The 14217-nt window shown below is 25.5% G+C and overlaps 1 protein-coding gene across 4 annotated transcripts in view; it reads left to right on the top strand.

Annotated features, from left to right (window-relative positions):
* Positions 1–14217, top strand: part of LOC107438758 (epidermal growth factor receptor) — an 88672-nt gene that overhangs the window by 60912 nt on the left and 13543 nt on the right. For all 4 annotated transcript variants that reach the window (XM_087163533.1, XM_087163530.1, XM_087163532.1 and 1 more), the window contains exons 2-16: positions 1289–1530; positions 2431–2555; positions 3213–3423; positions 4662–4799; positions 5134–5321; positions 6802–6943; positions 8200–8301; positions 9053–9176; positions 9450–9617; positions 10659–10858; positions 11047–11179; positions 11693–11762; positions 12142–12266; positions 12739–12826; positions 13374–13475. In XM_087163533.1, coding sequence (XP_087019659.1) covers positions 1428–1530; positions 2431–2555; positions 3213–3423; positions 4662–4799; positions 5134–5321; positions 6802–6943; positions 8200–8301; positions 9053–9176; positions 9450–9617; positions 10659–10858; positions 11047–11179; positions 11693–11762; positions 12142–12266; positions 12739–12826; positions 13374–13475 — 2019 coding nt within the window. In that variant the 5' untranslated portion in view covers positions 1289–1427. The remainder of the gene's footprint in view (positions 1–1288; positions 1531–2430; positions 2556–3212; positions 3424–4661; positions 4800–5133; positions 5322–6801; positions 6944–8199; positions 8302–9052; positions 9177–9449; positions 9618–10658; positions 10859–11046; positions 11180–11692; positions 11763–12141; positions 12267–12738; positions 12827–13373; positions 13476–14217) is intronic.

Here is a 14217-nt window from a genome sequence, read left to right on the forward strand (position 1 = left end):
AAGTTAATTAGATATTTAACTTTATTAACCAAACGTAACGTGCGTAGTTTAAGTTATCGATATTTTTTCTTCTTCTTTTGTAGGACAAAGCATATTATTAAGATATAATTCAATAATTTCTCTACTCAAATCATATTCTGCAGCGACTGTTTAAAGTTTAGGAAAATTCATTTTGCATTGAATAATATGTTAATTATTCTTTAAGTTTTGAACTTAAGTTCTAACTAATAAAGTAATTATTGATTACAAATGTGTTTTAAAGTGACATAAAGACCACGTCTGATTTTATTTATTCTAAAATTACGAAGAAAAAAATTCTCGTATTCATGGGAATTTATGCTCTCAAAATAATGTATTTTTTATTTTAAAAATTATTTTTAAATAATGTAAGTTTAAGGTACATTAAAAGAAAGTTAAAGTAATGAATTATTTTACAACAGTTAATAATCATCTCTAAACTAATCCCCTGTTGAACAGGTGAATCATGAATTTCCCCATATTTTACACTTACAAAAACTGTTTCTACTGTTAGTAAAAAATTAATTCTTTTAAATTTTAAAGGAATCACATACCTAAGAATTGCAAGGTTAAATTATTAAAAAAAAAATAGTTAAGTAATGTCCTATATCATATATAATATGCATAGTATATTAAAAAAACTGAAAACAATCTAGTTTCTTAAAAAAAATGAATAAATAAATAAAATAACGTTTCCTTTCCTACCAAAAAATAGTTTCTTTTTCACTAAGCCTATGGTTTTTCTTAACATAACTTTAACATTTAAATTGTAAGAGGAAAGGCCAATGAAATAAAAAGTTTTTTTTATTTAAAAGAGGTTAACAGGATAAAATTTTGGCCTAACCTTGTATTTCAAAAAATTGTAACATTCTGTGAAACTTATCCAAAGATTTTGCAGTTTAGAAAATCCATTTTTTTATAATGGTTCAGTGCTCGGTTTCCAATAAAAATTTGAAAGAGCAAAAAATTACATCATGTTTCTGAAATAAAGAGCTAACATAGTATCAGCAAAATTTTGTCTGAGATTTTACCCGATTCCTATATCATACAATGGTACATTGTAAGAATACTCAATGTTAACTCAATCTGCAATGCATTGTGCAAATCAAGACTAGTCTTGTCTATCATGTATTAACAAGATTGTATATTTGATAGTTTCAAATACAAATCTTGATTTAAGATTTAATTTATTTTTTAATACATTTTTTGAAAATGTATGTAGTTTATCAAATGCCATTTCAACTATTAATTTTCTTGTTTTTAATTCTAGAACGATGTCTTGAAACAAATGTCAAAATTCTAAAGGAATCTCTTGGAGATGAATAGTAAAGAAGAATCAATTTGTTCCTTAATGCCGTCCAATAGGAGGCAAGCCTGGTGTATACTGTTGAGGTTTTAACTATCTCAGAATGAGGCAGTACACTAGGCTTGCTGTAGTGCTGTTTATTGCACTCATTGGAATGAGTGCTGCAGCACTGCATCAAAAAGATGCATATGTGATGAAAGGAAAAAGTAAGTTCAGCAATTTTTGAAGGCTATTTTTTGAAGCTTTGTTTTCAAGGAAAATATACTAGCCATAGTTTAAGTGCCTTACATGTGAAGCAATACAATGATTTTAAACTATAAATGTAATTTTTGCTGGGAAAAATTTTCTGGGCTTTAGAACAGACAAATAACTTAAATATTTTAAAAAGTAAAAAAAAATTTTTTTTTAAATGGCTAATTTGGCTAATAGTAAGGACAAAATGATTTGGATTTCAGTTCTAGGTGAGAAATCTTACTGCAAAAATTGTGAAAAAAGTGGGACTGCTTGTGTCATCTCTTAGCAATATTCAGAAATACAAAATTAATCTCGGGGTATAAAGAGACATGTAAGATACAACGATTTCAATTTCAATGATGCAATTTTTCTCACTCCGACCATACGGATGCTAATTGTACGTTGAATTTATGAGATGCAACACTGACAGAGTAAGCATTGATCTTAATGTAGTAATGCTCTTTAATTTAAGCTAAACTTTGTTTTAATAGGAATTTCGGATATGCATGCTTCCCGTATCAGTCACTCATTTAATCTATGTTATTTTGTATTAAAAAATTAAATGGCTATTATATTTATTAAACTATAAGCCATGTAAGAAAAATTTAGTGATTTAGACAGAGCTCTAAGAAGATTAAATAAATAGATAATAATTGTAAAATTGGGTTATTTTTAATTCTTCCATGTTCTGTGCATAGAATCTTTCATATCTGTACTAAAAATTATCAGGAGCAAATTATTATTAAAAGGGAAATGTAAATTATGGTTAGGCGTTTTTAAAATTAATAAATCACTCTAACAGACAATTTTATATTTTTTTATATTTTTAATATTTTGTTTGTATTAATTGTACTGTTTTAATTTTTTTGTAGTTTGCATTGGCACATCTGGTCGTATGTCTGTGCCAGCTAATCGTGATCATCATTATCAAAATCTTAGAGATAGATATATTAACTGTACATATGTAGATGGAAACTTAGAAATCACGTGGTTACAAGTAAGTATATGTTAGAGTTCAGTTATTTTATTGTGTTAAGCTGTAGACTTTGACTAAATCTATTTTATGAAATCATCATATGTTATTATTTCAAATTATTATAATTTCTTATATTTCAGTTTTAAAATATTTAATATTTGACATAAATTTTATGGCTAAAAAATAGTTATTAACTTAAAATATCTAGTTAGTATGTATGTGTATAAAAAAAATTCAACCTAAAATAAAATACCGAACCAAACTTACACTAAGCTTATTTCTATAAAATATAATCTTATGTAAAAACTAAAATTTGTTACTGCAAATTTAATGTATTTTTTGAAGTTTGGAAATTCAAATATCTCTTAAGCATTTAACTTCATTTTTTATACGTATAATTAAAGGCTAGTTTTAAAAATGTATTTATATAATTGTAATGCGTATTGCATATTTTATAACTGTGAAAATTATGCCTTTCTGTATTAGCTATACAATGTACTCAACTTTCCATTGCACCCTTTTTTGTAAAAAGTTCTTTAAATTAAATAGGTTATTTAAACAAATGAAAAATAAAAACTGTGCCTTGTTGGGGGTCATTTTGTTAAGTTATACATCTAATATCTATATCTATGTTTGTTAAAAATGTTTCTTAACAAAAATATTTATTTTATTGTGTAGGATGACACATTAGATTTAAGTTTCCTGAAAGAAATAAGAGAAGTGACCGGTTATGTTCTCATTTCTCATGTAAATATTCGTCGTGTTGTGCTTCCTAATCTAATGATCATTCGTGGTCGAAATCTTTTCCAACTCAATGCTGGAGCTGAAGAATTTGCCTTCCTAGTAGCAAGAAATACTATTGAAATACTTGAGCTTCCTGCTTTGCGTGGTAAGAATTATATATATAAATATACATATTTGTATTTTTGTTGTTGTAAATTATAGCAAGTAAAGCTATTCTTGCATGTTAAAATACTTTTGAATGTTATAAAAAAAGTATTATTTATTACGTGATATAAAATGAGTGAAATTTTTTATCTGTGCTTAATCTTTTTTTAAAACGCTTTATGCTAGCTTTAAATGTTACCGTTAAAAATGACTAGGGGGTTATATTAAATTACAATTTTTATTAAATATCAGCTGACTTTTCGTGTACTAGGTTTTTTAAGTAGTTTTTATGATGTATTATCTGGAAGAAACTGACTATGAATGTAGATGCTAAAGAGTTAAGAAGTATAAATAAAATAACGTTAGTTGTTTGTTGTTTAAACAAGGAATAAACATGTGAATCAATAATTTGAATGTTTGATTGCAACCTGATTGAAAACAATTCTTGTTAGTTAACAAATTAAAAGATTGCAAGTGATTTTTAAAAAAGAATCAGAGAGCATTAATTGTAAGATAAACAAGCGCTGTTTTAAATTGACGGCAAAAACAGTTTTAAAGTTAGGTTACAAAATGTAATAAATTTTTAAAACGTTTTTAATAAAAAAATTTGTTTTTAACTTATAAAAAAAATCTTTTTATCATCAAAATATCCACGTATATTATTGATTGAAAATATTTTATAAACTTTTTCCTAAAAATTTGTTAAAAGGAAATTTCATTTAAAATTATTTCACAAAAATTTTTATTTTTGATTTCTGTTTTCAATGGTCCAAAATAAGTGTATGTTAATCCATTGATTCAACAGTGTTAACACTGTATATTCAATAAATTGAATATTTATTTAAAAATGTAATGTTTGATTTTGTACTTTGTATATGGGCTGAGCATAATAAAAAAGGGCTCCTAATTTATTGATATGAACCATTGTGCAAATAATAAATATTCCAGATAGTTTCTTAATTTTTTTAAAAAAATTGTAATTGATTAACTTTTAGTTTTCTTTTTGTTGTTACATTCATATTAAACAAATACTAAACTTAGTACAAAATTCTGTTAAAATCTTTTTTTTTTGTTACTCTTATTATTTGTTTTGAATTTGAGTTATAATTTTGTAATTTTTATTCGCCAATGTAAGCATTCAATTGTTGACTTAAACTTTTAATTGTATTAAATGTTTATTTTGTATGTAACTTTCATTATATTGGTCATATTTTTTTAAAATATTATATATCTTTATAGATATATTGTCTGGTGGAGTTGGCTTCTTTGACAATGATAATTTGTGTTATATTAACACAATCAATTGGGAAGAAATATTAGCTGGATATCTAATTAAGCCGTTGTATCTTCACAACTCAACTTTACCACAAAAAAGATGTAAGTTATTTCAGATTCTAATGAAATAAATCATTATTTTTTTATTCTTAGTTAATTTTTATTTTTAATATACACACTCTTTAATGATTTTCACATAATTTTTTTTCTTCTAAAAGTTGAACAATACATTTATTTATTTTAACTTAAAATAAGGAATTTGACCCCTAAACCGGTTTTAATACTATTTGCCAGCTTTCAGGCAAAGTGTAGAAAACAAAATGATTAGTCAAAAATAAGTTCCAGCGACTCTTATTCCAGCTACAGACTTGCTTATACATTTTCTATCCAGTTTAATTATTCGATTTTCGTTAATTTTTTATTAAATTGACTTTAGGTCCACCTTGCCATAAAAGTTGTTCAGCTGGTTGTTGGGGTCCAGGCGAATTAAGCTGTCAAAAATTTTCCAAAATCAACTGTTCTCCACAATGTCATCAAGGAAGATGTTTTGGTCCTAATCCTAGAGAATGCTGTCATTTGTTTTGTGCTGGAGGTTGCTCTGGTCCAACACAGAGTGATTGCTTGGTAAGTGCTATGTGAATTCAGAAAAAGGAAAAAAACATGTTTTATGTTTATATAAGTTTTTAAAAGATTTTATTTAAATTTTGCCTCTTTGCATTTATTTTTAGAATTTCATAATTCATTTCTCTTAGTGGTCTCACGAACATGTATGTAACTTAAGGCCAATTTGACCCTGAATATAATATCACTCATTCTAACTGAATTAATAAAAAATATCAGCCAAACGTATATTGTATATGTTGTTGTATATGTCGTATTGATTGATGAAATTTGATGAAAATCAGAGGGTTGACTTTATAGTGGTAACAAAGTAAACATCTGTTAAAATATCGATGCATTATGAACAATGGTATAGATATGAATAACTCTGTATCAATTTATCCCTTTTGAAAACTACTTTTAATATATTTACAGTTAATTTTGCATTTTCTCTCATCATATTTTCTTTACACAAGGATTATTTTTGAAACAATACTTTAAATTATGTTCTAACAAAAAAATTAAGAATGAGAATTGTTGAAATAATTTATTTAAAGAGTATTTCAAAAAGTATAGCACAATGAAATCTTTTAAAAGTAACTATAAAACAACAAATTTTAAAATTCCGGAATCATTTGTTTAGGATTCAATAACGTTAGGGGTGTCCTCATACGAAACCCACTGTGCAATAAATTCTATTTCATCCTCATCTGCTGAGTCCCACAAAAAATAATCTTCTCTCCTATGTAGAAAAATCAAAATTCAGCACTTTTTAAACGATTTTACAATAACATTATTCGACTGCAAATGTATCGTAGCCAGAGAGTTTAATGTGAAATATTTTTAACTTGAGAAAATTTTGTAGACTTAATAGTTTATTTTTTTTTAAAAAAGTTTTAAAAATTTTGTATTTTGGTTTTTTAGGGGGCTAATTATGCACCTGACATTCCAAAAATTTGCAAATGCGTAATTAAAAATAGTTGTTACATGTGGTATTGAGTCTTAAATATGCTTAAGTTTAAGTGCTATGTTTTAGAAGGTATTTATAAGACTTTTCCTATTTAAAAAGTTTAAATTTCATTTGTAATAATTTGCAATTACAAATGCGATTAAAAATTTTTTTCTTTAGACCAGTGGCTGTCTAACTTATATGATATTGAAAATTTCAATCAATTTGCAATTAAATAGCATTATAGGTATCTATAGACTCTTAGATTGGATCTGTTCTTAATAATAATGTCACTCTGCAGTTGATATTGATCACTTTGATGATCTTGTATCACAGTCCTAGCTCAAGAAAGACCAGAGAATAAAATAACGTATTTTACAAAAGATGTTAATCTGAGAATTATGAAAATTATTTAAAATATAAGCAAAGAAAATCAGGAGAATAATTACAGTATTAATCAGAATTAGTTAAGTTTAAACAATCAATATACTTGGCTTTACATAATTCTGCTTCTTATCATTTACTTATTTTTTTTTTTTACTTTTCTCTTAAAAGGCTTGTAAGAACTTTGATGACAATGGAGTTTGTAAACAAGAATGTCCACCAATGAGACGTTACAATCCAACCACATATTCTTGGGAAAGTAATCCTGAAGGAAAATATGCCTATGGTGCAACATGTGTTAAAAATTGTCCAGGTATATTAACTATAATTATTTTAACCTAATTTTTTTGTTCACATTAGAAGCTGCAATTCCTTCTGAAAATAGTAGTAATATAATTAAAGATAATGTGTTTACATGTGAAAGTTATTGAAATTGTTTATTTAATTTAATTCTATTTAGAACATATTGTTTCATTTGAATTGTTCAAGTATAATCATGTTATTAATGAAGTAAAAGTTTTAATATTATAGAATTTTATTTGAATTATTGAAAAAAGTCTTTTAATGTCTATTTTGATATCATACCAGTGTATGAAGCTTAATTCGTATGTACATTTACAGTAAGTGACATTTCTGGAATCAAATGCATCAAAATTTGTCAATCCAGTGATATTACTTGTCAATTTGCATTCTGTTCACACTTTTTTTTTTAATATTTGTAATATGTTAATTTTGTAATATGTAAGGCGAAATATTGCAACACCAGACTTGCTTATTTACATATTTTTTTTCATTGATTTATTTACATATAAATTTTTTCATTATTTATTTTTTTGTTTTCTTTCAATGAAAACCATATTACTGATTATTCATTTTCTGTTCATGCATGTACTAAACTCAAATTATGAACTAGACTAGATCCCTCTTCAGAACTGTAAATTAAATTCAACACAAAACAAAATCCGACTTTAAAACTGTTATTGATAAAATGATGCAAGGAAAGAATTTCCTACTTCATTCATTCATTAAATATTAGTTGTACAATTAATTAATAGTCGTTATATAATTAATAGTCGTACTTTGATTAATATATTCACAATTGCTATGAAACTTATTCATTAAGTCTTGGGATTCCGCTAAAAGAATATCACTTAGGATTCCATACCTGAAGAAATTGGGAACCGCTGGTCTAGTCACTTATGTTTTTCTCTTACTGTTTATTGTCCTGTAAACTTATGCAGATCTGTTATTCATACTTTGATCCTCTAGTCAGCATTTGCGTTTTTCATTTCAATGTGCATTTATCTTCCATCAGTCATAATAACTATATTTTAGATAGTGGAACAGAAACCCTTCTTCAATAAAAAACATCACAAGTTAAGTTACACAGAAATTTAGAAATGCTTCCAATAATACTTTAAAGAAAATTCGATATTTTAATTAAATATATTTTAATTAGATAAGATAAGATAAGATTAGATTTTATTAAGATATTTTAACTATTCGATATTTTAACTAAAATTTTTATTCGAAATAATATGATTTGTTGAATCCGATGTTCCTTTCTAGAACATTTGTTAAGAGACAGTGGTGCTTGTGTGAGATCATGTCCTGATACTAAAAAGGCAGTGGATGGAGAATGTGTGTCCTGTGATGGACCATGTCCTAAAAGTAAGATTTTTATTTTTTATTAGAATAGCTGATGTGTAACTAGTTATTTTCTTTCAAAAAATCGCCTAGAACATGCTTAACATAAGAAATATTTTACATTTGAAATAGATATATTTTTCAACCCATGAAATTGCTAATTAATAAGTGTGTATAATCTATATTGTGTATATCTGTATGCTTTATGCTTACTCAATTGAGTGGCATTCATTATGACTTGAATATCATTCTGTGTCAAGTAAAGGCTATTATTATGAAGCTCAGTGTTTTACAACTTTCTTTTAACTTCTTTAATCTCTCTCTCTTTTCTGTTGGGTGAACTGTTTAAATTCAATTGATAAAAATATTGTAACAATAATTAAGAGCTATAATTAATTTATAAAAATTAATCTAAATGGTAGAAAAACTCCTAAATAAAATAATGTAATTCATAATAAAAACCTACCTACCTACGTACATTGATGTTGGTTTTTATCAATATTCCAGTATTATTTTCAGGTCAAAAAACTTAAAAGTTTGTGACTATCGTAACAAACCCTCCCCCCCTTTTTTTACATATTTATTCATTTTTACCTCATTTTTTCATTAACTATTTAATTATTTGAAGCTGTGACTTAAAAATAAAATGGAATTTTATTCTGATGAATTTTTATAACAATTTTAACTATTATGAATTTGAACTATTTTATGTGTAATTTTTTTAAACTTTTCTTATATATGAATTCATACTTAATTTATTACATTTTCTTTCCAGATTGCCAAGGTGTAAATGTAGTACATTCAGGAAACATAGATACTTTCAGGGGTTGTACAGTTATTGAAGGTTCTTTGACCATATTAGATCAGACGTTTGATGGCTTTCAAGATGTCTTTCCTAAGTAATTATTTAAAATTGAGCTTATTGCATGTAATGTAAAATTTTTCTATAGTTTTTCATCCTGCGTATTGCTTTTTTTAAATAATGGCTTTCAAGATGTCTTTCCTCAGTAATTATTTAAAGTTGAATTTATTGCATGTAATGTAAAATTTTTCTATTCTCTTTCATACTGCCTGTTTCTTTTTTTAAATAATATTTATTTGCTGCACTAAGACTTTAAATGAAATTCTATTTCCAAATTTTAAATAAATGTTTGTGAACATTTTTCTTTTAGCTTTACATTTGGTCAAAGATATCCTAAAATGCATCCTAATGAATTAGAAGTGTTCTCCACTTTGAAAGAAGTTACTGGATTTGTAAATATCCAAGCTTCCCATCCTGATTTTCGAAATCTCTCCTATTTTCGAAACCTGGAAATCATTGATGGTCGGCAACTCACAGAGTGAGTAAAATATTTTACAGATATACTGTTCAGATGTGGAATTATAATATGGTTTCAATATGCTGTTGTTCAATTGCATAAATCTTTTATGTTGTAATTTTTTTTACCAGTGAAAAAATATTAATTCTGAAAATTATTTTGTACTAAGAGATATGAAAATATAAAATATCAAAAATTGGGATGTAAACTTATAATAGTTAGTAATCCAGTGAGCATTTTATATTTCACTGTAGTAACAAAAAGGAAGACCTAAATTTATTCAAAAATTATGTAGGATAATTAGCAAAGGAAAGAAACATATCCCCCCTGGCCACTATTATGGGAGTAAATTCTAATACAATTGCTTTTTTTTCCTAAACATTGCATTGGAAACACAGAAAAGTTTGTTACATATTTAAAATTTATGTTTTGTTAAATTTTTTTAGCACAACTCAATTATAATATTGTTAAAAAAATAGATCTTGTAAAATAGTTCATTCTTCAGTATTTTTGTTGTTGTTGTTGATATAATAAAGTATATTAATATTAATACATGTTAAGTATTTCTTTTAGAGCTTTAATGTTCAGCAGTAATAAAATTGTATTAAAATTTAATGGAAACGAAGGCCTTAATCTCATCAGCCTGCACATTTCTATGAAACAATAGATTTGTATGTTATCATAATAGTTTATATACTTATAGCAAACAATTCTTTAAAGAATGCTTATCTCTGTGTAAAGTTATGTTGTTAAAAAGTGTTAATTAGTAGATAACTTATTTAATTAACGAATTAAAATATATTGATTTGACTTTTAGAAGTTAGGTTGTATTTGATTTAAAACTCATGAAATTTTCTATATATATTTTTTGTGACATGAATTCATAATGCCAATGAATTACTAAGGATAAACTTGTATTGATTCATAGAAAATTGAAGCCAATTTTTAATAACATGCTATCAAACAATCTTTATTTTTTTAAACTTGAATTTTAATGAAACACTGCCTTGTTAAAAATATGCTTTTCTCAAAATTTTAATTGACTTTCATTTAATATTTCAGATTAAATGCAGCACTGTATATAGTCAAGACATCGCTGCAAAGTTTAAATCTTCGTTCACTGCGCAAAGTGAGGTCAGGGAGTGTTGCAATTTTGGAAAATAAAGAATTGTGCTTTGCAAGTGATATTGTATGGCAGCAATTGATGAGATCTAGTTCTGGAACTGTCCTTCTTCATCCAAATGCCAAAAAAGAGTATTGTGGTATGCATCTATAAATGTTTTATTCAATTTTGTCGCATAAACTGTTAACGTTTTCAACCTTTTTTTTAAAAATTGGATAACTAATCACTTTGTCTCTTTTCCTCATAAGTAAAATACTATTTTTATGTGTCACGATTAAAAATTTTATGTATCAAAATTGACAAATGAATTTTAATTTTTTATTTTAGAAAGTAAAAATCTAGTGTGCCATGAACAATGCTCAAAAGATGGATGTTGGGGATATGGTCCAGATGAATGTCTATCTTGTAAATCTTACAAATTAAAAGATAGATGTGTGCAAGGTTGTAACACTACTCGCGGGTAAGACATTTGTTACTACCTTTTTATTATTTGTATGCTACACATCTAAGTCTTGATTAATTTTTAATATTAAAGTTTTACCCATTTATAAATTTGATACTTGTACATTTATTTTCATAACATGTGTTGCAAATGAATTAAATAGAGTTCTATTTGTATAATGTAAAAGATAAATAATACATTATAGGAATGTTATGTTTGTATAATAAGAAATAAATATCTTTAATTAATTAACTGATTTTAATTTACTGTAACTTTGACAATGTTTTTATGTGAAAAACAAATAGTTTAGGTAGAAAAATTTCAGCCATTAAGTAAATTACTGCTAATATGATACTTATTGCTTATTCGATAAGTGTATCAAAATACCACTATAAATGAAAAATTAAAGTTTCAAATTATTTAATAGGAGAAAGTATCAATAACTTCTATAGCCAATACATTAATTTAATATTCTGAAATTCGACCTCCACTTTCTGTTTTTTAAAATTAAATTTGAAATTATATTTATAGGATTTATGATGCTGGGAATCAAATCTGTGAGTTTTGTGATGGAGAGTGTTTAGGAGAATGTCTAGGACCTGTAAGTATTCAGTATTTTTATTGATAATGTTCATATTTTAGGTTACATATCATTACTGATTTTAATACTTTTAAGAAATTAAATAATGTTTTTTTTATTAATTTATAAACAAATTGCAAATTTAAAGGATGAGGTAAGTTTTTCTTAAAATATTACTAAGAAATATTGACAAGCTTTTCAAAGAATAGGAAATAAAAGAGTTCAGGGCTGACTCATATGTAAAATATCTGTTTTACTTATAATGTCATAAATCCTATAAACTAGTATAATGTCATAAATCCTATAGTGTTGACTAGTTAAAAAATAATAATTTTATTTCTTTACCATGCTTTGTGCAATATCTTTCACATAAATTCTAATGATCTTTTGTTTCGTTCAGGGACCAAGTAATTGTACTCAATGTAGAAATGCTCGTGATGGTCCTTATTGTGTTAGCCAATGTCCTGTGAGTAAATACAACGAAAATCGGGAATGTATGCCATGCCATGAAAACTGCATCAATGGGTAAGAACAGAAAAACAAAATGTTTTTACCTTCATATTTTTATGTTTTTTTTTTCTTTCTAATTTTTGATTTGTTGGATTTTTATTTTGTTAGACTCATAATTTAAAAAAAATTATTTTATTAAAGTTTGTCTCCTTTTTTTTGAAGAAAAAATTAAACAAAAATATTTCTTTATGTTTTTAACATTTATTTATTAAAATAATAATTTGTTACACAAGTTGGTCTGCATTTTTTCCTGTCACTATTATGTCCTTTTTTTCTTACATTGTTTATTAGCCTTAAAATAAAGTACATTTAAAGAGTAATCACTGTATTATAATTTTTATATCACTATATTATAATTTTTACATATTGCTCGTATAAAAATTTTTTAAGTCAATACTTCTTTACTAAATCAGCACTAAGTAATTATGCGTTAAATGAATTTTTTTTATAATTTTAATAATTTCGATTTATTTTTCTTTATGTTTAGCTGTACCGGTCCTCGGAACACTGTCGGACCTGGTGGGTGCAACTCTTGTGATAAAGCCATAGTCAGTGCTTTTGATCCAAATACTGTTGTAAGTTTAATTTACATTTTTTACGTTTGTTTAATTTTATTGCAAGTTATTGATTTTATAGCAGAGATATATTAAAGTGGGATCAAATCCACCCAAAACTCAATTATTTTTTTTTTAAAGTATAATTATTTACTAAATCATTTATTCTAAGTAAAAAAAACAACTTTTTCCTCCAAAAAATTCTGAGTATATCGCATAAATACTGATTATTGTTTCTTCATATAATAAATTTTGACTCAAAATGTATTAGATGGTGCATATAAATTCAGATTAGGTTTCCAATTATATGTAGCATATGATATAATTTTTACAAAGACGCTTTAATCGCAATGTGTATTTTACTAAATAGTTAGGTTTAGGTTTTACTAAATAATTATTAATAATTTAATAATAGAAATTCATGTCATGTAACTTGTATTTCTTTTTTATTGCTAATTTATAAGTGTGTTTAGTTGTGAGAGCAATTCATGTTTTATGGTATCATCAGTTTTATATTTAATTTTGTGAATATTTACAAGTATTATAAATGTGTTGTTAATTCTTTTAGGAGCAGTGTCTGAAACCTGAAGAACCTTGTCCTCTTGGTTTTTACCAAGAATATAGTGGACCTCATGAAGAAGGCATCATGAAGCTGTTAACAGGGAAATCTGTAAGTGTTTCTATGGTTGTTTTGTATTTAAAATATAAGAATAAACTTTTTTTGTAATACAACTCAGTACTTACTACATTTTTAAAGATATATTTTTTGTTCTGCTAAACTAAGTTATTTAACTTCATTATTTTTTACAAGTATAAGCCTAAATTAATTATATTATTTTCAAAACATAATACTAAACTCTCCCTTTTGTAGAAATTTACTATGTTAGCTCTTTATAACATCCATTATATTTTGATACATTTATTGACTGTTAATTAAATTTTTCTTTTTTCTAAGCTGTATTGTTTCATTAACCTATTAAACCTATATATTACAATATTATTTCATTAACAAGTACCTATTATTTGAAACATTTGATTCCAATTTCTCTTGTATAGGATAGGACTCTATACATTATTTTTTTATGTATAAATGCTCAAAATCAGTATGATCAGTTGAAAACATGCAGAACAGTGAGGCAAAATTCTATACGCAGATTCATTCAAAGTTTTTTTAAATAACTATATTAATCATTTTTAGAATTTGAAAGCCAGTGTTTCATTTTAATTAAAATTGAATATCAGAACAGAATCTAAGATAAATGAAATATAAAATTGACACATTTTTTTAGGAGTTTTCTGGAGAAGAATTCTATTGACTCTTGCATGTTTTAATTCCATAGGCTTATACATTTTGTGTTAAAACTCTTTATAAAACTTAAAGACATTTATAAGATTATTTATGTAATTAAATA

Source organism: Parasteatoda tepidariorum, chromosome 5 (assembly GCF_982258835.1).
Source record: "Parasteatoda tepidariorum strain Cologne lab strain chromosome 5, Ptep-v5.0, whole genome shotgun sequence".
In the NCBI taxonomy this organism is placed as follows: Eukaryota; Metazoa; Arthropoda; class Arachnida; order Araneae; family Theridiidae; genus Parasteatoda; species Parasteatoda tepidariorum.